At 46.0% G+C, this 26424-nt stretch overlaps 1 protein-coding gene across 8 annotated transcripts in view; it reads right to left on the minus strand.

Moving 5' to 3' along the window:
* Positions 1-201: 201 nt before the first annotated feature.
* Positions 202-26424, minus strand: part of LOC144139959 (rap guanine nucleotide exchange factor 2-like) — a 583152-nt gene continuing 556929 nt past the window's right edge. For 7 of the 8 annotated variants that reach the window (XM_077672185.1, XM_077672182.1, XM_077672196.1 and 4 more), the window contains 11 exons: positions 25842-26018; positions 25271-25370; positions 24760-24887; positions 22565-22648; positions 20392-20466; positions 17490-17561; positions 15607-16327; positions 11480-11584; positions 10523-10630; positions 5354-5614; positions 202-2123 (listed from right to left, as the gene is read on the minus strand). In XM_077672185.1, coding sequence (XP_077528311.1) covers positions 2092-2123; positions 5354-5614; positions 10523-10630; positions 11480-11584; positions 15607-16327; positions 17490-17561; positions 20392-20466; positions 22565-22648; positions 24760-24887; positions 25271-25370; positions 25842-26018 — 1863 coding nt within the window. In that variant the 3' untranslated portion in view covers positions 202-2091. The remainder of the gene's footprint in view (positions 2124-5353; positions 5615-10522; positions 10631-11479; positions 11585-15606; positions 16328-17489; positions 17562-20391; positions 20467-22564; positions 22649-24759; positions 24888-25270; positions 25371-25841; positions 26019-26424) is intronic. The other variant, XM_077672201.1, reaches the window with a different exon arrangement.

Raw genomic sequence — 26424 nt, forward strand, 5'->3', positions numbered from 1 at the left:
TCAGCCCTTGCAAGCTACAGCCCATAACGAAGATCTCTCTTCTCAACTTCTTTGTGTGTCTAGCGACAGCTGCTGCAGCTGAAGCCACACGTCGAATGTATTCCTTGCAAGGTTGCTCACGGAGGCATATAAAATTTTTGAAGCAGCTTTCTTCACAGCGAAAAAAAGAGAATGTGTCTAGAAGTAGCAAATGAACGAGACTTTGAAAGCATTTCCATATTTATTATGGACTTTGTCTTACCTATGTACAGCTCTGATATGACCACTATACAACAGATCTGTTTGTCTCTGCCTTCTTTACATGACCATAGAAGTTCTTGTTGGCAGTACAAAAATATCTTGGGGAGGGAAAAGAACAATGTTGTTACAAAAGTGATGAGGCAGCAGTGTGCACAAGACGTTAGGAGACAACACGGAGACGCCCAAATTTCCTCTTTTTTTGAGAACTTCAGTGAGGCAACACGCTGCCAAAACAAAAAAAAAATCCTCTTGCTTTTTAAGTAGACGGAAAAACAAAAAACGAATTCTGTTTAATTGCTGCTGAACTGATCGCATGTGCTCCCCTTGACAACGAGGGACGTCTTAAATGCAGGTTCACAACAGCACAAAATAATGTTGTAGCATTTTGGGCACTAACTGGTTCCTGAGGGGTAGGTTCAGACAAATAATAATACTGATGCTACAGCGACAAATAACTGACAAAACGGGAAATGGAAGGTGGTGATAACTGAGAATAGACATTCTAAAAGCACTGCATGCCAGCAGATATCTGCGGCTAAAAGATCTCTCCTTTGTTCGTCAACCAACTTTCGCGTCTTCCGGCCTCTAAAAGCACAAACTCAACGTGACAACTTCAAACGTGCACAGCAGGCAAACTCTCACTTCACGTTACAATTTGACGTCATGGGGGGCACCACAAATTAAACTCGGGATGAGGTCACAATGTCAAGAGCTCTGTTCAAAAAAAGCATGCGACTGATGCAATACAAGTACTTGAAAGCTGGCACACAGTCGCCTGGCGGCAGTCATTTCAAATGCAAGGTAAAAAAGCCTGGAATGCAAACAGGCTTACATTTCTGGCAGCTGACGTGACAGCAGCATTTGTTGTTCGTGCATCACAATTCAAACTACACGTGGCCTGCACATTATCAAGCTTGTTATAATAAAAGAAGCTGGTTGTGTACCTTATTACCACAAAACTTAAGACTGTCATACACAACTGGTTCAAGAAGCAAAAAAGAAAGGACTAAAACAAGCCGCAAGGTACAGCCATGAGCTGGCAAGAAGCAAAGAAAAGAGTACGGAAGTACACAGAACATACTAAACCAGAAACACTAAAATGGAACCAGTGGTTTCGTCGATACGTGAATTGCGAGCCAAAGCATCCCGCCTTATGTACAAAACTCTTACATTACACTGCCTGCCCTCTCCAGACGTCCGAATCTCAGGGCAAGAACAAGGTACAACACAAGGTGTCTTGTTGCCACACCAAAGAGACAAAACAAAAACGAGCGAGTTTAAGCCCATTTATAAAAGGCCGTCACGACAATATGGTACAAACAATGTGCAAGGGGAGTGGGTTCTCAAACACGGTGCAATAAACGTTACACACTAATATGTAAAAAGTATTTGTACACATCACTAGATCTTTGGTTGTTGTTTTACACCTTCCTCTTCCAAGTTTGCCTTCTTGTGCACACTTACGAAAAGCAAACGGGTACTCCTTTGCTCGGCTCAAAGTGCACATTTCAGACGAGGTACTGCCGCAAAATGCGAGGCAGACAGACACACTGAACAGCCTAAAGACAACGACGAATCCACATCCCCTTCGAATAAAGGAGGTGAGAACACAAAGCAGAGAAGCGGGAGGGGAGGAGGCGAAAGAAAGCGCAGTCTTTTCTTGCAGAAACTGTCTCCCACACGTGCACGCACACACCACCACCACTCAGGGGCAGTGCAGCTTGAACCTCCGTGTTCACATCTGTAGTAGACTAGTGGCCCCCATGAAATGCTTCTTCCATTACCACTGGCAGCCAGTTTCTCGCTCCTCCGCATTGAGTGTGGCCTGGTTTCACCTTGCACCACGAGAGATCACACGGCAGACACCTGCGTTTCATCCTCATCTGCACACAGACAGAGTGGGAAGAGCGTCAGAGGCGTGCAGCACAAACAGGGCTCATGTGGCACATGTCGCATGTCGAGCACAAAAATTGATCAGTGCAAAGCCCGAGCGCCAACATCAGCTTTATGGAGGTCATAAAAACCTCTTTGGCCTCTATATCTCGGGAGCTAGCAATTGTAGCAATAAAAATTATCTAGCCACAGGAATTCTCACAACGGAAACATAACTCCTGTCTGTAAGTCTTAGTTGGGCCAGTAAAATAATAAAAAAGGCTTGACATTGCCAGCACATGCATTCTAACATTTTCCTAGAGCTAATTCATGGCTTACAAGGTTGCATAACTAACACTGCCACTTTAGCATGAATGCCACAACACACTCAAGCTGACAGTAGGAAAAACTGGGCTGGAAGCAACGTCATAGCACCACACCTTTGAACAAAATTTTGAAGCCCATTCAGGTCACTAATTTTGCTGTTTATCTGAAATACCATTCAATAAAATTTAGTTACTAAATGTTAAGACCACTAGTGAAGCAAAACACACAACTGAGAAAGACAACACAACTGACTTTTGCTGGTGCCCAGTAAAGACTACAAATGAGAATTAATGGCCAACTGCACTAAATATTTTGACCCCTTACAAGATCTTCTGAGCCACCCCTTACTGAGCCACTGAGCCGCTCCTTACAAGCGGTGGCTCAGTGGCTATGGTGTTGTACTGCTGAGCCCAAGGACGTGGGTTCGATTCCCAGTCGCGGTGGCCGCTTTTCTGATGGATGCGAAAAGCAAAAACACATGTGTGCCGAGATTTTGGCGCACGGTAAAGATCCCCAGGGGGACAAAAATAATCCGGAGCCCTCCACAACGGCGCGCCTCATCGCCTGTGCAGCGTCGGCGGATTAAACCCCACAATCAATCACATTTCTGTACAGTCTGCCTAAAAAGACTGCAAGCTACAAAATATGACAGCTATACCCGCATTCACATCACAAGTAACTACAAAAGGAAAAAAAATTTTTGAATTAAAATTCAGAACGCGGCGCGGCCGTTATCGCCAGTGAGCGAGCGAGCGGCCGACTGGTCAACCAGCAGCTCGGTGGAAAACCTGTCGTGTGCCCTGGGAGAAGAGTGTCCTAGCGGAGCTCAAGCAGTTCTGCTGGCCAGTGGACCAAGCATTCGGCCGACTGGAATGTCACTTGCGCTTCTCAGCTGTTTGTGCGATCTGCCGGCAGGTGCAGCATTGTTTGCTACAGAACTGATTTAAACGCTTCTAACAGATTAATAAAGTGTCTCACATGGCTACCAGTCATATCCCAGTTGGTTTGGTGAACTGCGCATCAAAATAAATTTAGACGAGGTGAAATTTTAGGGCAGTTGGCCTTTAAGGCATCCAGTGCTTAGAATTTAATTCCAATTTTCATTTTCATACAGCGTTGGCTTCATTAATATTAAAGAAGTCTATATCCAGTGCGAAACTTTCTTTGGCCGACCTGGCCACACTGTTTAAAACATTTCCTCAACACTTCAAGACACAGACAAAATCTACGATAAAGTACAGGCATTAATGCCCCAACAGAAACAAAATGACAGGCAGCACAAACAGCAGGACAGGAAGCGTGCCAAAGATGTGTACAATGAGGCAGGCATGCAATGAACTGCAAGACAGGCAGACCCACAAAGACGCATGCAACGCTGAAAAACACACCAGGAAAGAGACCGACACCACTGCCGAGAAGAACAGTCACAACACAAACTGTTCAAAGACACCACCCTGACATGCCATTGAGTGCATAGTCGCATGCAATGCACACCATAATGTGGCCAAACTTGAACCTTTTCTTCGTAACATCCAGTGCTTAAGGCTAGTGCAAAGTGCATAGACAATTGGAACAACAAATAAAACTTAAAATTGTACATACACGCTCACTCTACAAGGACCACTGCCGCTGTTTATCTCATTTTCCCTAGACACAACAAAGGAGCCAAGTATTTTTTGGCCACACGATGCTACTAGAAGGCTTGTGTAAGCATGGCAATAAACAAGTCTGTTCTCACTCCCTTTGGTCAAATATATAGTTCTTCCAGGTAGACCACAAAATAGCTTTTGATATCAGTGGCCTCTGTTGCACTAACCAGCTGACAAACGTGTGGTGGTCAAGTGTACCAACAAAGTTTGCGGAGTGCTAGTTTGCGCTTCCCACCACTGCAATGTACTACCAACTCGCCCAAGCTTTCGCTCTTGCAAGTCCCAACAAGACTTTACTTCAATCAAAAGGGGGCCAAAAAAAAAAAATCATCCAGCACAATCACTGTCTATTTGTAATATACAGGGTGCTGCAACAATAACTGAGCGCCTTTAAATAATTTTCAGCTACAAACTGCAGCATCCCTCACATTGCAATTTTGCAAGGTCACAATATGCAGTCCATTTTGTTTAAAATAACAGGCGGCAGCAGTGGTGGAGTTCTTTTGTAATCAGTTAGAAACCAGTTTTCGCTGTAGGAGAACAGCTGGCACGATGAACTTTTACTGCGGATGTGTATAAAAAACACCCAAGAAGCCATGCCCATAGGGAAAAACAGGTTTCTCTCAGGAACAAATCCAGGCCATTGCTGTTGCCTGTATTATACTTGGAGGAAAAAAAAAAAAAAAAAAACTATCTTTGTGCAAATTTTAAGTACAATCAAGCCAGCTGTTTCTCTAAAAGATTTCTTTGAAGAAGCTCATTTACTGTTGCAACACCAGTAAGTCAATGCCAATCCCATGATGGTACACTGAAGCTATGCTCTAGGATAGCCCCCCCTCTCCCTCCCTCCTCCCTCCCAGACAAAAGCAGTTATTACCCCTTGACCCACAAATAACAGGCTGGGGCTCCCACTACCGCTGAATGGCTCCCACTTGGCACCAAACTCTTCATCTGAGATGACGTGGCAGTTCTGCGACACTGACGGTGCACAAGTGTACAAATAGTGCTCATGAAGCAAGCATCTTGTAAGTCCTCAGACCCTTTTATTTAGTATCACAAGACACTGCGCAATAAAACTAGACCCCCATCCAACACCAGAGACTGCGGAAAGAAAAAAAAGAAATCCAACAGAAAGAGGAGTTGCACAGAACAGACTGCCGCTCGCAACCCCCTCTCACGTGGCCCTCTCACATGTACATGCTGCCAGCCCCACCGACACCAGGTGTGCACCCCGTGACAACGTCCCGCGGAGGGGCCCCACCTACCCTCCTCGTCAACGTCCTGCTCGGTGGCCAGATCGGGGCCGGCCACTTCGCAAGCATAGCCCGGCGGTGCAGCAGCGGCCGCCACGACCACCTCTTGGCTGCGGGCCCTGTGTAGCCGCTGCGCCTGACGGCTTCGAGCCGCCATCTGGGCAGCCACGTTGTAGTCGGGGGGTCGCCGAGGGAGCCCCGCCCCCTTGGGGGCTGGGGGAGGCTCCCGAGGGGGAGGGGGAGGCATCAGCAGGCAGGACGGGGACAGGGGACCTGGAGGGGGGCAAGCGCGCACAGGAGGAGCAGGGGGGGAGAGAGAGAGAGAGAGAGAAAGCAAGCTGACATACACAGTGGCGAGAGGTTGCCGCAACTCGAAAGCAAAGCGCGCGGGCGTTTGCGCAAGGCTGTGTGCGGACTGAAGCAAGGAACCCCTGAAGATATTGCACTTGCAATGAGTAAGGAGTACCGAGACAATCTTTCCCTCCAGGTCAGAAGGAGGAGTTATGCCTGATGTATGCGTTGAGGCTGCAAGCGGCACTCAAAATTGTGTGCATTATGCACTAACGTAAGCGAAAAAGGCCTAGAGCATATGTACGTGGTAGAAAATTGTAAACACATGCCTAGCAAAGAGCTGAGGAATGGTAGCAAGTTGGGCAAGTTTTTGCACACTCAGTTTTAACACAGCACTGATGATAGGACAATGCAGCACAGAGTTACACAGGGAAAGCAGTTAGTCTCAACTGAAGCTATTTGTTAAAGAACAGGGTAGAACCGAGGATAAATACTAAGAAACAAGTGGTACATGTCAATGCGTAATAGCAGAAAAACAAGACACGAGTTAACTGTGCCGATAAAAGCACAGTGACAATCTAGTGATGTCAAAAAATGTGGCTTCCTTTTGTGACGGTTACGCAGCTCGATGGCAGAAATGTCATTCATTTTAAATACTTGGTATGGTTCAATTATTTCCTGGTTTAGTTGGTTAGGATGCTTGGTGATGACATCGGTTTCAGTGATGAATGGCACTTACGGCTGCATGCCAGTTTCTTGGAAACAGACAACATCATAAAGCATCCAAATCAAATAAACAGGTATGGAAGCATACCACGTATTTCAAATAAATGACACGTTTCCACTGTCAGTCTGCGCACCTGCCGCAACTCCACTAGATAGTGACCCTACTTTCATCAGAGAAATTAAATTAACTCATACTGTTTCTCCTGCCCTTATGCCTTGACATGCACCATTTGTTTACCTTAGTATTTGTAATATTCTTTTAAATGAGGACCTCGAGAAGTTGAGAGTCAGCACTCATTATGCGTCACTCTTTACCACATTTCATGCTGCGTCAAAAATTCGTTGCGATAAAGATAAGTTTCAGATGCGATGTGGCAGCTCTCAAAGCAAAACAACAGCCTATGCAGGTACACATTAATGACAGTGTATTGCAAATACAATCTAGGTCATGTTGAATTAGATAATTCTGCGGTGAGAAGTTACAAACAGCACAGCTGTTTCTAGGCTCAAACTGAGTGTTAAGGCTTCCACGTAAATCACCTGCTTTGCATGTTCCCAAGCTGTAGAACACAAAAAGCAAAGTGGGGATGGGGATTCTAACACCAAGCTTTCCATTTGGCTTTCATTGTAACCAAAGCCAGTAAGTGTGAGAACAAGTCTGTCATAAGATGGACATTGCATTCAGCTTGCTTTGAGAACGTACTTCCCACTCCTTGTAGAGAACCAAACAACCTGGACGAAAGGCAGGAATGCAGCTTTTTTCCACCTCTTACACTAATGGTTTTTTTTTTTCGAAGGTAAAAAATTCAATTTTCATGAATGATAATTCCTTTTGTTGAAACCATAAAACATTAATCCATTCAAAATTAATGTTGAAATAAAAACATTAACTAAACACCTCGGGTAGAGTTAACGTAGGCTTTTAGATTGCGCATGCATAAGAAATGAATTACTATCCTACGAAGCAGACCCTAAAAATGCGTGCCAGTAAGGCATACTGTTGGACTAATAGGTTTTTTGATCTTGCAATTAAAACTGCGCATGCAGGACAAGTGACAAAAGGCCATAACTGACAGGAGAACCCGTGGGTCAAGAAATCGCTCATTATTGGTCTACCTTCATGTTCAGTTTGTCCATTAGCCAAAGCTTAAAAAAGCTAAAAAAATCTTTTTGTGTATTGCTGGAAGGGGCAGTGACCACTTGTTAGTTCTTGCCCACTTTTGCCTCTCACCTGTTGCCCTCCACAAGCTCTCGTTTAGGTCAAAAGCCCATGTCATACATATGGAAGATTGCAATCGGTAATGAAGTTTGCATGCAGTTTGGCTTAACAAATAAACACAAATGAGAAATAAATTTAGTATATAAGTGGTGCGTGCACTGAACAAGATTTTCGCACAAGAAGAAAGCAACATAAATTAGAATGTTAGTACAAGTTGGTGCAATGCTTGTACAGGTAGAGAAAAATAAAAGCCATAAAAATATAAACCTAAATATGGAAGCCTTCATGCTCAGAACAGAAACTCTGCAAGTCCCGCAGTGTCTGTTCAACGTCTATGAAAGCAATGTGGGAGGAAGAGTTGAGTGCGCATGATCAGAGAGCAAGCCTGGTCTCTGCTGGCACAGGAATAGCTTCAACCAGATCAGCGAAAGTGGCGAATGAAGGCAGGAACGCAGCTACACACTTTTTTTTATCAACACAACGACACAAAAAAGAAGCCCAGCATTTAGCAAGCTCACGCTGCAATCCAACAGAATTATCGGACCACACCGAAAGGCTGAGACTCCACATGCCTGATAGGTAACACAATATAACAGTCGACGACAAATTTTTCGAACCTGGTAGAAATGATAATAACATCCAAAAATCAAGCACTCTGAAAAATCAATACCACAAAATAATCGACATGTTGCTAGACAGTTCTAGCAAAAATACCAAGATTTTCGTGGTAGTCCTAAAAACCCAGTCGGCAACTGTAGAGCATTTCACACGACATACATCACGAGTAAATACAAATGAGCATAAGTGCAGGCAAATAAAAGCCAGACGAAGTCCAACAATTTAAGAATTCATCGTATTCGTCAACTCCAGTCAGTCTGTAGCAGCATCACCAGCTATATTTTGTGTTAAAGCACATCAATTTTGTAAGACCACAAATAAAAGAGCAACATGTAGGATTCCACATGTAGAATTCCACAAGTGGAATGCTGCTTTGATGAAATGGGCTGACACCCCATCAGGCATTTGTAACTGCTTCTTTGTCAACCCCCTAGACAACTGTATTTGCTGTCTGAATAATCTCTGAAGCAATCTGTACTACTTTCCGCTTACGCTTCCACCCTTTAACAGCTACAACCCACATTTGACTGCACATAATCTGGAGCAGAAGAGTGTTAGAATTTGGTCATTTTGTTGTTCTCTGGTCAAAAAAGCAACCTTTGTTAGAACTATGGCTGCTTGTACTGCAGTGTTAGTAGCATAGCCTTACGATATAGAAACTCTCACCCAGCACTGATAATGCTGTACACCTAGCATACATCTGATATTTTACATGATATTTGTATCCGTATAAACTTAAACACCCCAAGAAACTTAAACAAAAATACTAAAGGCTGAATGTTGGTTTTAACTGCACGACCATACTTTTCACAGCTCTTTCAACTTTTGTTAACCACACATCTACAATGGTGAACTACGGAAGCTGAAAACACTGACATGGTGCTTTGGAAGAAAATAAAGAAAACATTCAAAAACGTCCGAGACTGGAACTAATAAAAGGTGGCCCGACCCAGAGAAATGAACTCAGACACCAAGCACAACACTGTCGGAAAAAACGACGACTCGATAATGCAGTCCTGGTGGCTTTTTGAGACTGATATGAAACCTGTCTGCATGCAATTAACCTGTCTGGTATAAATGTGAGCATTTTCTTCCATAGTGCTTGCTTGGGTTCTTGAATTACACAATAGCCAAGCCCAAATTCAAGCTTCACAACAGGGTGCGACAACTACAGCAGAGCCCACAAGAGTGCAAGTGCAGACAAAAACTGCAAACTGTTCTGCATAATCTGGCCAGCGGTTCACCACATGGTTCCGGTAAATGCACTCTAACCACAATGATGCAAAATAGGCAACTTTATGCAGGAAAGCCTCACAGCACAAGTTTAACAGAGCCAAAATAGGCTCCTTGAGCCACGTTATAAACAAAACAAACACAAAAGACTGAGCACAGATAACAATTGCACGTATTTGCCCTAATTAATTTACACCGAGTCCCACAACATAGGGCAGCAAATGACACAGGAAATAACAGCACAATATGAAATCGCATCAAACTGAAGACCAACAATACCAGACTATAAAAAGCCACCACCACCATTACCACCGTCTCTGGGGAAATTAATAGCAAAAGAAACCATGCAGCTATATGTACTGTCAGTTGAAGCAACAGGATCTGAAGCAACAGGCACGAAAGCAGTGTTAGCGAAGCAACCCCAAAAGTGAAGTGAAACAGAAGAGTCCAAACCTCAAAGCACTTTTTTTTTTAATTTTTTTTGTCAGTGACGAGTAACGGGCATATCTAAATGAGAAGCGCCAGGTAACCTTGACATACCCTAGCGAAACTCTGGAAGCTCCTCCTTGCTGGTAGCAATTTTTTCCAAAGTTTGCAGGCATCTCACCAAAGCCATTGTGTCCCCTCTGAAGATGCAGATACTAGAGAATTTGCAATGACTCTTGTTAGTGCTCACTTATCCCTCCAGTTACGAATGCAGAACATAAGCACATACCAGTGCCTAATGTAACACCAATTAAATGTTAAGGAGTCACAAACAGGACAAAAAAATCACACAAACACGGTGCTGAAGCAGCGCGTGTTTGTGTCGTCTTCCTACCGTCCTGTTCCTGCGCTGCTGTAACTCAGTTATGTACCAATTGGCCAACCTACAATCCATGTTGCAGTTAAGTGATAAGGCTTCCACAACATTTGACAGCCGCACCTGCATTACATCGTGCCAATATCCAAGCTATGGTTGGAGGTTAGCATTCTCCCAACACCCCAGGCATGGCTTGCTCAAGTCAAGCCTACGCACGCATGGCCTAAATGAGCACACGCACGCAGCTCCCAAACGCAGGCATTTGGCAACATGGCAGGAGCCCGCATCTCACCTGGATGCTGGCTTGGCAGGAGAGGTGGCAAGACAGGGACGCCGTGGGTGAAGGGGGGCATGCTCTTGCGGTTTCGCATCACGCTCGGAGGAGACGGGGGACCAGCGCCTGAGGGGGAGGAGAGCAGCCACAGCCATCAGGGGGGAAGACCAGCGCGGGCACAAAGAAACAAACAGCAAGGGAGAAAAAAAGTAGGCATGGGAGAACTGAAGGCAGGGCACACTACACAGGAAAAAACAATGGCTGCCCACACAAATTCTGGGTGCTCCTTTCGCAAGCTTTCTCAGTCACCGGTTACTTGTCTCGAGTTCTTAGCCAGCTCTATGCTGTGCCTTGATCCAAGCTGCTTGACCCAAGTGCTGCAGCGTACAAATGGAGCCTGACTGTTTAACAGACACCACCAGGAGATTGATGCACTCCCCTTCAAGATTGTAGCAAAACGAGGGCGTAAGAAGCCTTTATGCTACAACAAAGTTAGCGAGGCCGCAATGGGGCACTAGCGAGGCCGCAATGGGGCACTTGAGATCACTAAAGCAGAAAAATAAAAAGTCCTGCAGGACAATTACTGGGCCACCATTTCTTCGCTGCTCCGAACCTTGCTACACCATACGTAAAAATGGTGTAAACCAAAGATCCGCTTCCTTCCCAATGATTCCAGCAAAAACAAGCACTCAAGAGCAGCTCCGAAGAGCCTTTCTTACAATGTAAAAGGGGAGAAGAAAATAATGAACGATTAAAGTTTTAGGTTCATGCACACCCCCTTGATTCACACTGCATGTATTTAGTAGTGCATGGCTCCACAATTTGTGAGGAGAGCCATTCTGTGCTCCAAAATGCGGGCATGCTCCATGTATAAAGTACCGATAAGCCACACCTAGTGACTCGGCTGATGAAAGCCTCACTGGAGGGACACCCAACACGGCACAGTGCTAACAAGCACACCAAAGCTGCCATTACCTGAAATTCGCCGTTGCTGTGGACTGTCATAGCCAGTAGAGCCGCGACCAGAGTCGCTGTCGTGGTAACTGCCGACCCCGCTATCCGCTGAGGTGACAGAGCATGCTGAGGAGAGAAAAATAGTTGCGCAGAGTGCGAAGTTAGAGTGGTAGAAATGCCCCGAGGGTATGTCATGAAACTGGATACGACATGTCCACCCAATGCCAACCTGCCAACACTATCTCCCACCTTTAGTTTGTCAACTAAATACGATACATTACACTGGTGGCAATGCATTTAGTGGAAATCGCAGGGAAATGCCTCAATTTAAAGTAGCACTGCGACAGCAGCACCCTGTAACACAAGCCCTAACAATGAACTCTCAAAAAGAAACAAATCAGGCCATTGTGCATCAATTGTAGAACAGTAAAATTTACTAGTAAGAACTATAATTTACTAGTAGACAAGTAAAATTTACTATGCAATAAACTGTACAGGTACAATCGCTCATCAGTGTGAGCAGTAACAAATATGTGCTTTGTAGTTTAAACTACAGTAGAATCTCGATGATACGATTCTGGGTGATACGAATTTCGGGATGATACGAATTTCTGAAAAGTCCCGGCAAAATTGCATTGTTTGCAATGGGAAAAATTTCGGCTGTTACGAACGGACCTGCGCGGCCCGGCGGATGATACGAACGAGCCGGCGAGGCTCCCGACTGCCGAACAAGCAAGTGACGGCTCTCTCTCCCCATTTGTGACTCTTCTTTCTCCAGAAACGGCCGGGCTGTTGTTTTCTGCTCGCGAAAACGTGCCCCGCACGCCCCATGCGCGCCGCGAAACCTCTCGCACGCTGCGCGCGCCACGGCCGGCGGCGGCAACATGGCGGCGGCTTCGGCCGCGAAGTGGCACGGCCGCTTGAGCGACTGCTTCTAGCCGCTCTTTAAAATGCCGCTCAAGGCAGACACGAAGTTTCTTGTGCAGTAAAGGAGCTGATAACGTTGGCGAAAACGGTACTATAAAACACCATCCGCGCCGCTAGTGAAAGCGCCCATAAAATATCTGCCGGAGTGCTAAGCCTAAACATTTCGGGCGGAGCGGGCGGGTTGTCTCGAGTGTTTCGCAAGTCGTCAGCGTCTTTTTCTGACCGAGGTAGGAGATACCGCGGGCGCGAAATCGTCAATGCGGCCGTGAAAATACAGCGCGCGCAAAGCCGAGGCGTGCGAATCGCGTGCAAAAACGCCCCATGCGGTTCACGCTTGACTGTTGCGGCGTGTAGCGAGCTTGGACACCGGGAGTGAGGAGACAAGCGCGAAGCTAGGCGAAGCGTTACGCGCTCCTGAAAGGACTGCTTTGTGACGTGGGGGTTTAAAAAAAAGCAGAAAAAATCACGGATTTGTTCATGCTAAAGTAAGAAAATAAATAAACGAAAACTTTTTTCGGCGCTCAATTTTTTGGTCTGTGTTGGTTCATACGAATTTCGGGTGATACGAATATTTTTCGCGGTCCCGCGAGATTCGTATCATCGAGATTCTACTGTAGTTGAGAAAATTTTCCTGCCCTACACAAAGATCAAAAGACACAATATGGTGATAATAAATGTGGCACTAACAAAATTTCAGCTAGTATGACGACTTTTTACATTCGATTCCTACTTGTGCTCGATGCAATGTGGTTTGCAGTGATGTGATTGGGTCGAGTCATTTTGGAGCAGCTTTTGGAGGAGCCAAAAGTAGGTTTTGGAGAAGCAAAATCGGCTTTTGGAGCAGCCAGAACCAGCATTAAGATTTGAGAAATATTGCTAGAAGGGGAGCAAAACAACCGAGAGGAGCCCCAAAAGCAGCATCCTGGGCACACAGAAATGCTTAAACAAGTAAAATGCCTTCAGTGCAGATGAGTTTCTGCTGCAGAGATGTCTTTTAGCTGTGACTATGAAATGACTCAAGACAAGCACCGAAAGAGTTCGTGCGAGTGTGTACATGCATTCACTGCATGAGCCAACAGATCATGAAAGAACTTTTATTTAAATGAAAGTTTTATTTAAAAAATGACTATCGGGGGAGCATTCCAATCGGTAGGCTACAGAACGTTTCGTAAAGCTATAATGAACGGAACACAATGACACGTACGTGACAGAATGTACCGAGTGCATTTTATGTAAAAGCTTCTAGCGCCCAGCCTAAATGTCTGTTTCTCTCTGGTTTCCCAAGAAAAAAATCGCATGCTACATGTCCTCTCCGACTTCTACACTGGCTTTCCAATTTGCAGGGGACTAGGTTTGCAACAACGGCAACTCTCTGGCTTTCTTTGAGCGGTAAGACTCTGTCTTCATGAAGCGCCCAACCCAGCTTGTGAAAGACGGTCACCTATGATGATCACCAAGTAGGTGGACCAACGGCTAACTTCTTTGAAACGAAGACAAAAAAATCAGTGAAAACGTCGACCACATTCTTCACGAAGAGTAGCTTTGCAAAGAAAGTTTTATCATAAAAGGCTTTCCTGAAGCACTCCTGTAGCGTTTCGAATCTGTACTTTCTTCGAATCTCAAAACTGCGCTGTGTGGTGTGTCCTCTTCTTTCGTCCCGTCCTTGTAGCGCGAAGTTTATTTCCATTATGTCAGACCAACTAGCCCGTCAGGATGCTTTAATCAAAACTGCTCAATGAACTGGCTTACAGCCGGTCCCAAATTAAGCCATCTTGAACTTTCGTCCCTTTCCCGCTAGCTACAGTTGCAATGCCCTCTCCATCTCGACCCCTCGGAGTTAGTCACGTGAACTCCTGCCAAGCTTTCATCATCATCATCACCAGCCTATCTACGCCCACTGCAGGGCAAAGGCCTCTCCCATTAATCTCCAATTATCCCGGTCCTGTGTTAACTCGCCAAGCTTTATTGCAAAGCAGATAGTATAAAGCGTGAACCACATGGCACGTTTTTACACGCGATTCGTGCGCGTTGGCGTTGCGAGCGCGATATTTTCACGCCCGCATCGACGATGTCGCGCCCGCGGCACCTTCTACCTCGGTCAGAAACTGACTTGCCCCAATGGGGAGGTGCGCGCCTCAAGGCGGAAGTTTCGAAGCGGTCGAGACAGCCAGCTTGCTCAGACAGATATTTAGGCTTACTACCCCCGCAGATATTGCAAGGGCGCTTGCACTACCGGCGCGGATGATGGTTTATAGTACCGTTTTCGCCGCCATTATAAGCTCCTTTACCGCACAAGCAACTTCGTGTGTGCCTTGAGCAGAATTTTAGAGAGCGGTTAGAAGCAGTCGCTCGAGATCCCCGCACCACTTGGCAGCCGAAGCCGCCGCCATGTTGCCGTGGCCGGCCGCGACGCGCGCAGCGTGCAGGTGGTTCCGTGGCAGCATCAGCGCGCCTGTGGCGTGCGCGGCGCGTTTTTGCGAGCAGAAAACACTCCAAGGTTCCCTCCTCTTCAACGCTCGTGGCGTAATGAGCACGCCACATCAAGGAAGCCTGGCGAAATGAAGCTTCGGTGCAAGATTGCCGCAGATTGCTTGAAATAAGTTCTTGTAGCAGGATGTGGCAGGATTTACCTCTCGGCGCAGTTAGGCGCAATCGGCGCAGCTATCACATCACTGGGCTCGAGTTCACGGAACTTAACAACAACAACAAAAAAGGGGAGGAAGGAGGAAGAATAAGAAGAATGGCATTGCTATAGGCATATACAGATATGTGGAAAATGTGCCCTCAACTGATGATAACAGTAAAATGCATGTTTAGCCACAATGCTGATGAAGCACCAAGTTATATCAAGTTCAATCGAACAGCTCTGACTGATACCGCATTTAAAAGTAACAGGCCAAAATTCTGAATGCATTGCATCGATTTTATGGGTCAGCTTCAGAAAAGGCCTGTTCTTCACCCCTCTTTCGAAGAGCCTTTTCACTGTTTCACTGGCCAAAACAGATAACTGCGATTCTTGCTGTTAGCTCAGAGAAAAATAAAGATTTTCAAATTGGCTCTGTGTCAGTTACTGAACTGAAAACAATAACCTGGAAGCAAACCTTTTGGAAAAGAAACGAACTCGTTCACCTGCCCCCACTCAGAAATGGCTAAAATCTGAAACGATTTCCTTTGGTCATTGTGCTCGTCGTATGCGGGCAGCAATAAGCGCAGACACTAACCCGAAGCGTGGGACTTTCGCAGCGGGAGGTTGTTGAGGCTGGTGACACTCGAGCTCTCGGCCGAGAGGTCGACAGGCTGGACGCTCGCGTAGCCCGCATCCGAGTGTGACCGACCATGGCATCCGGCTCCGGCCACGACCACAGGCCCATCACGTACAGTGGCCGACCCCCGGCGCTTGACGCCTGGTGAGGGCGAAGCCGGCGGTCGCGGCGGCTGGTGCGGCCGCACCTTGCTCTGGTCGGACAGGGCCAGAAGCTTGCGCATGGCCTGCGGAGAGTCCGTGCCAAACTTGACGCCCCCTGCCGAGTTGATGGACTTCTTGCCCTCCGAGGTGCTGCTGTTGCTACTGGCCGTCGAGAGGGTCGGAGACGGGTGCCGCTTACGTGGCGACGGGTGCCGCTTGCGCTGCGGGTGCGCATTGCTGGGCAGCACGACTGGGATGGCCGAGGGCGCCGGGTGCGGTTCGCACTCGAAGGACATGGCCAGCAGGCGTCCCTCATCGGCCACCACTTTCAGGTGGCTAAGGTAGGCCTTGACGCGACGCACCATCTGCGCCTCCTCAAACATCTTCTTGGGGCTCGGCTGGGCCGTGCTGCGCTTGCGCCGACGCACCAGTGCTGCCCCCGCGCCACCCGCCACTGCGGCGGCCGCAAAGCTGTTGAGTGATGCCAGTGCCGGGTTCAGGGGGCTCCCGCCAGCCTCCAGCATGCTGTACAGGTCCTGCGAGGAGCAGCAGCCAATCCGGGAATTTTTTTAGGACTCGAGAAAGAACAGGCCATCGCTTCGGGCTATTCAAGCGCGTGCAATGCGCACAAAAGGAAGAGGACAATAAAGGGTGGCAGGCAAAAAGTGCATGCACAGGGGTCGTGCATGTGGACAGAGGCTAACACTGAGTGTTTCTTGAGTGAAGTAGAGGCAGCACGTGTGCACCATTGAACAGATGGACTTAGAAGTGGTGACGATTCGGAATGAACTCGTCCAATGTCCATGGTTCTGAGCAAGTGGGTCCTCTGTTAGCAGCAACAATGCCAGATATCTTCCCCACAAAGACAGGTTTGCTGCAGCTGCCTTTTTGGCTTGTCTTTCTGAGCGACAGCTGTCAAGCCGAGAATAAAGGGATGCCTGGAGCTGTGCGTCATATTCACGTGCTCGAGCATTCACGTGTGGACCACCCACGGCAGCCTAGAGAGCAGGAATGGCATGCAAGGGTGCCGCGGTCAACTGCTGGGTACACCAGCAACCAGCACTGCAACTGCTGTGAGCAGCTGTGCCCCTCAAGGACTAGCCAGAAGCACGCCAGAGTGGAAGCTTGCGGCACAATCCCGATTGAGTCAATCCTATGAATCCTTGTAAAGGCTCTAAAGTCTAATTCAGTCTGTCATCTACAGCAGCAAAAAAAAGAACAAAGAACTGTTTAGCAGAAAATCAATGCTAAATGTCGTCCAGTTCACAAAAAAATGTTACTGTACCACACCACCCAACAGGGTAAGTTTTCATAAAACTGGTACGTGATGCAAAACAAGCAAGATCAGCGAGTTGAATTTTACTCCCGGTCCACATGTATTACAGCCAGTCTACAAAACAGTAAAAATGCCCTTAGTCTTCAGTTTATGCCTTCAAGTTGAGGCAGCACCATTTTTGCAGAAGGCAAATAAAGGCCATCTGAATTTTGCACAGCCCCATCCCCCAATGCGGTTTTCTTTGTTAGATCATGCACAAATTACTGCAATTCAACATCTATAAACATGAAGTGTCAGTAACATAATGACAAGGACTGACATGGTCCAGTCCAGCCTAACTCCTTGCACACGGAAATCCATTTTCCACTTCAAACACATGCCCCACACAGGAACAACAAAAGGAAAAAGGCAGTGGCACTTACATAAGGAACTGAGCACATCTTCATGAGTTGCCTCACTTCCTTGGCAATCATCCTGAGCTTTTCAAAGTTGACCTGCATGTCAACAGTAAGACACCAGAGAATGCATTAGCGGTCAAGATTTACAATATATATATGTGGCAAGCACTGCTGCCACACGTTTTTTTTTTTTAATATATTTTACTATAACAAAAACTAAAATCTACCTATGCATGAACAAAACAAAAAATCCAGTTACAGCCCCACAAGCCCGATGACATATGCACTCATTGCCCAAAGACATGGACATAAACATTTGAGAGTATTTAGTTGAATGGCTGTCACTAACTTTGCCCTTTAATAGCATTTTAGCTAGATTCACAGCTCCCTTGGCCACGGTATCCTTGTCAGAGGAATGATCTTGCCTGATCTCCAGCAGCCTCACATTTGTGTTGCTTCCGATATAACAACAACTGTATATTAGCGCAGCAGTGAACACAAGACTCAATGCTCTAGGAAGCCAGCAGGTCCACTATGCCTGCTCTTGTACTTCCGCATCTCCACCTAATACCAGCCTTTGAGGAACAGGATAAACTACCTGTGATGCTAGCAAGCACTGCCATAAGTTTCTCAAAGCGGCCAATGAATAACTAGCTACTTTTGTTTTGTGCGAGCTTTCATTTGTTATGACAAGAGCAGGCAGCCAATGCCTGCAGCTTTGCCAGTCTGGTCTAATCACTAAATTGTTTCGTCCGGATTCAGCTTTTCGCTAACTGAGTTGCTTCTCATAAAATAACCTGCGTGACTGGCCAGCTGGCCGCCCAGAAGACCTATACTCAGTAATTACCTGATGCCCTTCTTGGTTTTAAAGCACAACCTGAAGCATACGTCACACCTTCATTACTACTATCCTGCCAAAAAATGAACACACATCAGCCATTCAGGACCTCGACAGAGCTTATTTAGTTAACAACACTGAATCATTTTACCGCCATGACGTTGATTTCATCTCGGATTACTCCCACCGTACCATCCCAGCGGCTACCTGTGGGTAGATACTCCCGCACTGCCTACCAGAGCTTCTTGTCCCCACAGCAGTCAAGCCATTCTGAGGCTTCTCCCACATCCCCAAGGTTAGTTGACGTGAAAAAAACATTGAACAACAATACTTCACAGAACTAAGTCGAGCTAAGCTGCCCATTAGATCTGCTGCAATGGCCCTTATCTTCCTCTTCCTCCTCGAAGGTAGCTGAGCACAAGATATCTTACAGACTCCCAGCTCATCTGTTTCACCGCTAGGTCAGTGCAGCTTGTCCCAGGAGGCCAGCATATCGCAATGCTAAGAAATTACTTTAAAAATCCAGGACTCAAGAAAAAAAAAGCAGACATTGGTACTTCCCTGCCAGAAACCCAATCCCACTGTCGAAGTTTTCCTGATAAATGCTAATTCGCAAAAATCTCAACTATGTATGAGTATTTTCCCAAAGTGGTTCCAATTTGTCCAAAAGTGGAGAAACCCAGTTGTTATGACTAGTGGTTAATTCCGGTGGTCCATTTGGAGTGGTAGTCACATCCATCAAAAGTCAACAAATCAGAGCGAGCAAATCCACATGGGCCAACGAGGCGCGCACAGCCGGCTCCAGTGAAATCCCAGGCATCCCAAAGGAGCAAAACTGGGCACTTTCAACGGGGCAAAACCTTGGTTCATATTCAGACAAATCTGAAAGCTTACAAAAACACTCAGCAGTGACATTTTTTTTCCAAATACCAACTCCAGGCTTGGGAGGGTTTCTGGCAGGCAGACAACGCACCGGGGAGAAGGAAGAGGGCCCGTGTAGTAGCCAACGTGGGCAGTCAAGCTGGGATTAAATTTAGACTGCAAAGTATAGCTGCCCAGTGTTTCTTTTCGTCTGTGTCATCTAAGCCAAGGAGGTGGCACAAGTTAGCCGTGGTGATGAAGAAGGGTCTGCCACCCACGCAAGTCTTGTTGATAGCCACTCTGACAGGTTGCTGGTGCCAAGGGGCTATTTCTAGACCAGAACCCCAATGCCTGCACCTTGCGCAGTTTGCTTCGGAAACACCACAGGTGCTTGTCTTTAAGGTGGGCTGCTAAACTTATCCCCCTGCCATCCTGCATAGCCTGCTTGACAATCTTTAAACAGGTGCTGTTCTGGCCTCTAACGCAGAATACTGGTTCAGTCAACTTTTCCTGCATTCAACGAGATCATCGAAAGGGCACTCTCTATATAATCTGCCATGAAACGAAAGAAGACTGCTAAAGTTGCCCACATGAGTGGTAAAAAATATGCTGCTAAGAATGAACAAATTGTCATAATAGATTTTTTTGCTATTGCACAACTCACTTGTTCAATTATTTTTTTTTGTAGCTGGAACGCACATTTGTGTACTACACAATGGTTTCCTAAAGATAAGAGCTGAACAAATTAACTTAAAAAGAGCATTTCCTGAAGTTCGGCGGAAGCGAGCTCCGTAAATGCACAACTTTCATTATTACAAACTGCGCTGGAAGGCAGCATGACAGCAACAAAACAAATGATGTAAAGATTTTCCCGTGTTCAGCTTTCACAAACGTACTATGAATAAGATTTCATGCAGAATGCAGTATTCAGTACACACGCGAAAAAGTGGGCAGGGCAGGGTCAGCAGCTGTCCTGTTCACTTTCTCCCGCACTTACGTGTTGACCTCTTATAACTCTGATCAAAACACAATCACAGGGCTACCGTACTTCATAGCCTACCACAATTATAAACATCATATACAAGTGCGCTACAAGCCTACACATGCTTTGGCTGCATGAGGCAAACTGTAGGAAAACAACCCCTGAACTAACTGCTCATAAAAATTATAGCAGAGCCAGGCTGTTCTGCCTCCCGATCCATTTGATGGGCCCGGCACAACACTCACCAGATTGTCCACAATGGTGTCATTTCCGAAATGAATGAAAGAGAGGTCCTTTTTGACTATCGGGTAAAAAGGTATCTATGGAAGAAAAAACAAAAAGAAAACATCTCTCATCCTTACTGTGTTACTCAAACCTCCTGAAAACATGGTTTTGTTTGTGAAAATGCTGACAGTTTTGTGAAAGAAGCCCGATGAAGAAGCGCAGCCATCAAGTGACACAGGTCAAGGTGCTGGGCAGCAATTCACTGGAGCTTTATCAGTGCTCACCCAAGAAAGAAAGAGAAAGCATTTAACAGCAGGTGTAGAAAAAAGCAGGCCTGAAGGTAAACATTGTAGCAAACATTGGTCCCACACTAGGCATGCCTTGCCACCTGCTTTCAATGCACACCACATGCAGTTAGTGCCAAACTGCTGGGCAGGCAGAGGTCAGAGTAAAGCCTGCCCAACAGTGCGATCAACCAAAATGCAGCCACAGAGATACAAGGGAAAGCTATTCTCTGCAGCTTTCACCTGCAACCGTGTGGTTGCATTAGTACGGGTCGATTCTTCCTTTGTTTTATACTGATCATGTATGAAAGGTATTTTTAAACAGAGTTTTGCTACAATGAAAATGTTACCAGCTATACGCAATCGAAAGATTCGGTTGACTTCAGTGCCGTACTGCAACGAAGCTGCTTTAAACTTCTGTACACAGTCTTGGAACTTTTTTTGTGCCACTTTCACATGCGTAAAGCTTGTATATATCACTTGTGACTTTGAGAAGTGAGTTGCTCCATTTTTAGAGACACCAAACATTAGTGCTGGGCACATTAAAACCAGCTGCATTTATTCTGGCTGACCGTATTCTTCCATTTGTTGCTCACAAAACCACACTAGGCACTCTGAAAATCATAGAAAATCTGCCAAGGTAAGCACTGCTACCAGGTCAGGACAAATCTCACCTTCGAATTTCTGAAAAAGCTGCACAGAACGTTTCCTACTTATCAATATTGCCCCCCAGCTAACTTCCAGGGTCAAGTTTGAAACACCAATCTGGGTTTCCTGGCAGGTTATCTCCGTCATACCTGCATCAGGTTGCTTTCAGTCAGCAAATTTCTGGCTCGAGAATACGGCCACACATTTTCATATCATGAACATAACATGACAGAAAATGACAAGAAAAAGTGCATCTCAGCCACTGGAAGAGTCCTTCCAGGAGCTTTTGTGGCAAAATGAGGAAGGGTCTACAGCTTTCCGAGTAGTCTTATGGCTGCATCCAGATTAAGAAACTTGCTCTGCTTTGAGAGGATTATCTGGCATATTATGCCAATTTTGGCAGGGAAAGTGAGAGGAGGCTGATGAAACAGGGATGCGAAAGAGAAAAAACAAAATGTCTTACACCCATGTTCCACTGGCATTTCAAAGGCATTCAAAAACGAACGACATCTGACTCAAATGACAGGCTATGACTAGCATTCGGGATATGCAGTGCTCCACTACAATTTCGATGGGGGTTGGAAGATTTATCACTCACTTGTTTTGTTGCAGTGACACTACTGCATAAGATTTCATTTTTATACCGTAGGACAACATTTACTATTCTATTAACCTATTGCAATAAAAGCACTTCCACCCGTAATAAGGATTAGTTTTTAATTTTTAATGTAATTTAACAGTTTTTCATCTAACAAATACCAATCAATATCCAAACGTTTGATTTCTGCATGGCTAGGATACACTGTACAATGTCAATAAAGCTTGCAACAGCATTTTAATAACTTCAGGAAAATCAATTGCATGATGCACTTATTAAAAGCTTGTTCATGTCAACTAAGTATTCTGTTGCCAGTACTAATTTTCCAGAAGTTGCGTGAAGGCACTGAGACAAGGTTACTAATTTTCACATGTCAAAGGCATTTGAGAGCCTCGAATGTCCTCCGCGATGATGATTTGAGTCAATGCATATTTGAACAGCATGCTATTGAAAAGCCTAGTGGGGCAGGATAACATTAGCATTCAATTCGAACGACATTCTGTTCCAATGCACTCAAGATGTCAGTGGAGCACGGGTATACTTGAGTTAAAGCCTGACACCTTTATATCTCGCTAGACCGAATTTTTTTCTTCTACCAAGCCAATTACAGTTGCCTTGGTGCACAAGCCACCAGTTACAACGATGCGGTAAGCATGAACTTACAATGGGCGGCCTTGTTTGTTCACTGTTGATGAGATTGCGGTATTTACACATGTTCCTTGAAGGATCCATCAATTCTTGGAGATCCTGAAGAGGAAGAGAAAAGCAGACCATGACATCAGAAACTTGCCCGTGACTAGTAAATACCAAAATTCCTAATAGTAACAAAATTAAAACCTGAAACCTTATCTCTTAGCCTACCAAGTGCTGCAACGTTGGTGAAAAGTTCTTGAAAAAGCTACCTAGTTTTGACACACAGAATAGAGCAAACAGGGCCCCACTACTACAATACAGTCAAACCTGGCTATATCGAACTTGCAAAAAAGAAAAAAACACATATCAGTTCGATATAGGGCATAATTCGATATAAGTATGCTAAGAAATTGGATGTCACAAAAGCACACATACCATTTATAAGAACACGTTATTGGTGAAACTGCCTTACTTTCGCACGACATAGACCTGTATCCTTCTGCTTGAACAGCCTCACTGCCTCAGATAGTACACAATTCTCCCCCATGTCTGAAGAGTCAGAGCAGCCGAGGCCGCAACCTTTCACATTCTTCAAGAAGTGCCAGACTAGTGTGAGTGCGCCAATCACTGTGGGCAAAGGCTTGTAGTTACTTTCCTCATTGCGCCCGCTTCCACTTGTGCTCGGTACGATGTCGGCAATGTAATCTTACAAACTCTCCCACGGTTGCGACACCATCATACACACACACAAACCCGCTGACCGCTGATCAGCTCACTCCACACTTCAGCAACACCGGCGGTGGCTTCGTTGCACTCCTAAAAATTTTCGGAGACATCACCAACACACACAAGCCGGCAGACTTGAAGCAACTTTGGCAGTTTCTTTAGTAACATCTGCCCAGAGCCTACTTTGAGAAGGTTAATCTTAGCTCCCTGCTGATCATGATGAGGGTGCTCTGGGCAATTTCATGCGCCGTGGGGACGTCTGACTTTTCACCGCGTTTTGACTCGATTTATGACTGCCAGCTTCATGGCAAAAGGCAAATTTGGCTGCTTTGCGGTAGCTAGATTCCTCAAATAAGCCTTTAGGTAATGACACCAGCACTAGCCACCACAGCTACACTTCGAAAGAAAGCCCACAAAGCGCGGGGGGAAAGGGAGGAGGACGGGGAGCATGGCGGGCGGGCCAGGATAATTTTTTGCATGGGGAGTGTAGACGGCTCGTCCTACACATTGCGGTGGTGCAGTCACGATAGGGACAGCGAGGGGAAGAAGGGAAAGAGCCACTGCCTGCCAATGAGCGGCCGGGCTAAACCACTTTTAGGGGTGTGCCAGCGGAATTTGTCTGCCGCTGCAAGGAAAAGCCAACTTGGGGAGCACTACTACATTTGGCGCTTGATATATCGGGAGTCACTAGCATTTTTGTTCGATAAAGGCACAAATTTTGCTATATATTCTCATTGCAAATATACCATGACAAGAAATAGTTCGATATACGGGATAACTTGATGTAAACGGGTTCAATATTGTTGGGCAAGACTACGCAACTGTCAGTGCCATCATCGTAAAAAAGTTTCTTTTTGCACCCAAAGCTTATAACAGATATTCATGTAACGATTTTGAAAATGAAGATCATGGCTGCACTGGCCCTCACAAAATAAAGCTCAAATTAAAGTTCATAACTGACAAGTTGCACTTTCTGGGACATTAACGGCCATCTCCACTTCTTGTCGCCGCCAAGTCCGCAGAGAAGACCTCAACCAACAGATCAGAGCAGTGTGAAATCATTTTCCCCAGTACACAAGAGCCTTCTCGCATCCGTTCATGACGTGCATTTTATAGCCTTGTTGTTGGCCTGACGCCTCAACAGCACCTCCCCCAGCAAAAAGATTATTCTGGTCATCAAATGCTGCAAACAACCACTTGCCATCAGAGAACATTCGTCAGATTTGTGCCGCTTCATCAAATTTGCAAAACTTCGGCCCGACATGTTGATAGTCATACAATTCCCCCACCCCCCCAACTGGTGCCGCCCATAGCCCCGACCACTATGGCAACTGCATACTCTCCCACTCACAGTGGCATTACAGATGTTGCGACACTTTGGGGTGGTTTCACGAGACCAGCCCTGTAGCACATTTTAGGTTAGGTGAGAAAGCAGGTTGTAAAAATTCGTCTAGGGAAATCCAGCCTGGGTGTGCAAGGAGCACGAGGCCCACACAAACCTCAAACATCTTCTGGTACTTCGTGGGCAGCTTGTCCCATGTGGAGCGTAGTCGGGAAACTGCTCCATGACCCAAGCCGCTCAGGATGGCAAACATGGAATTGAAGTTTTTGCACTCCTTGCATTGCCCTGCGAGACAGGAAGTGAGAAAATAAAAAAAACACTCACTCTCGCATGTGCACTCTGGACCATTAGTCTGTACAATTAGAGCCTCTAGTTTCCAAAAGTTTACTTTCCAGAGCACATTTATTTCACATGTGAATTGTACACAAGCATTCATACACCTGATGTGAGCACACATGCACATCATTGATTATAGATTCTTTAAAGGCGATAACATACAAATCATGACAGGTAAAGACTGCTGCTGAATCTTATTTGGGCCATTAAGGTATACTAATGGTGGAAATTTTCATGCGATATGCTTTGAATGCACTTAGAAGTCAGCATTTCTTTACAAACTGACAACAAACAAGGCTGAAAACAGAGCCAGAATGCAGTGGCTGACTTACTTGCGACCTTAACGAACTGCTTGACAGTCTTCATTCTCCGGATGGGGTTGGTCTCCCCGCAGATTTCAGATACTACCCAGAACATCTCGCGGTTCACGAGCTGCAAAACAAGGGTTCAGCGATGCCACATTAGCCTCAAAAGTCAGGAGAGGTAATGGGACAAAACAGTCACAAGAATGCTGCCTACCACAAGCGCATGCTAAGCACAGCCCTTTTGTAGACATGTGGCAATGCAGAGTACAACAGCCACTGCAGCTACCAACCTTGCCAAAAAATATGCAGTCAAACCTCATTAAAACAAGGTGGCTGGCCTACAATGAAATAATAGATATAATGAACAAATTGCAATTCCCCTTGAATGTCTTCACAGAACTTGTGCATTCAGCACCTCGCTTTTTGCCTTTTATGGGCTGTAACAAAAAATAGCGAGCTGTTCCTTTGGAAGTACTAATAACACCACCAGGGAGGAATGTATAGGTCTCCACTGCTAGTACGTCAACTAATATCAATGCAAAGCAATTAAATCAAGCGAGCAAGCCAGAGCAGCTGGTGATGAGAAGAGGAGACCAACCTCAGCGAACATGGCCAGCATGGGAGCCCCGTAGGCCGACTTCACCTCGAAGAGGTCGTCAATGTATTCAGTGGGCTCAATCTGGCGAAAGATGCTGAAGTCCTCCAAAGTCAGCTGTGTCGCAACCTCCACGCTGTTCAGCTGCAGGAAGCTCACCTGGCTCTCACGTAGGAGCTCCTATGAACACACACACACACACGGCACCGTCAAAAGTTGACAGACCTTTCGAGACAAACTTTTGGTAACTTTAAATTCCTACTCAACATACCCCTGAAGGGCCCCTCCACCCGTGCATTCGGTACGACTTCAAAATGGAACGCTAACTCAGAATTAGGCAGCAAAAGTAGAAAAATTACATGTTCTCAACGTGAACCGTGCCTCTATGCTTCACATCCCCCAACCCCATAAAAACTTTCCTACATGGATTTCCCTGCATTCCCTCAAATTAAATGCACTGCTTCAAAAAGCCTTGTCTTGGCACCAAGCACACAAAATTAACAGACTGCAGGTTTTTCACTTTGAAGCAGTGGATAACGTAACCTCCCGCCCCCTTCCTAGAGTGCCATGAAATGCTTCAAAGCTT

Source organism: Haemaphysalis longicornis, unplaced genomic scaffold (genome assembly GCF_048455015.1).
Source record: "Haemaphysalis longicornis isolate Haplotype H1 unplaced genomic scaffold, Haemaphysalis longicornis Haplotype H1 scaffold_1, whole genome shotgun sequence".
In the NCBI taxonomy this organism is placed as follows: domain Eukaryota; kingdom Metazoa; phylum Arthropoda; class Arachnida; order Ixodida; family Ixodidae; genus Haemaphysalis; species Haemaphysalis longicornis.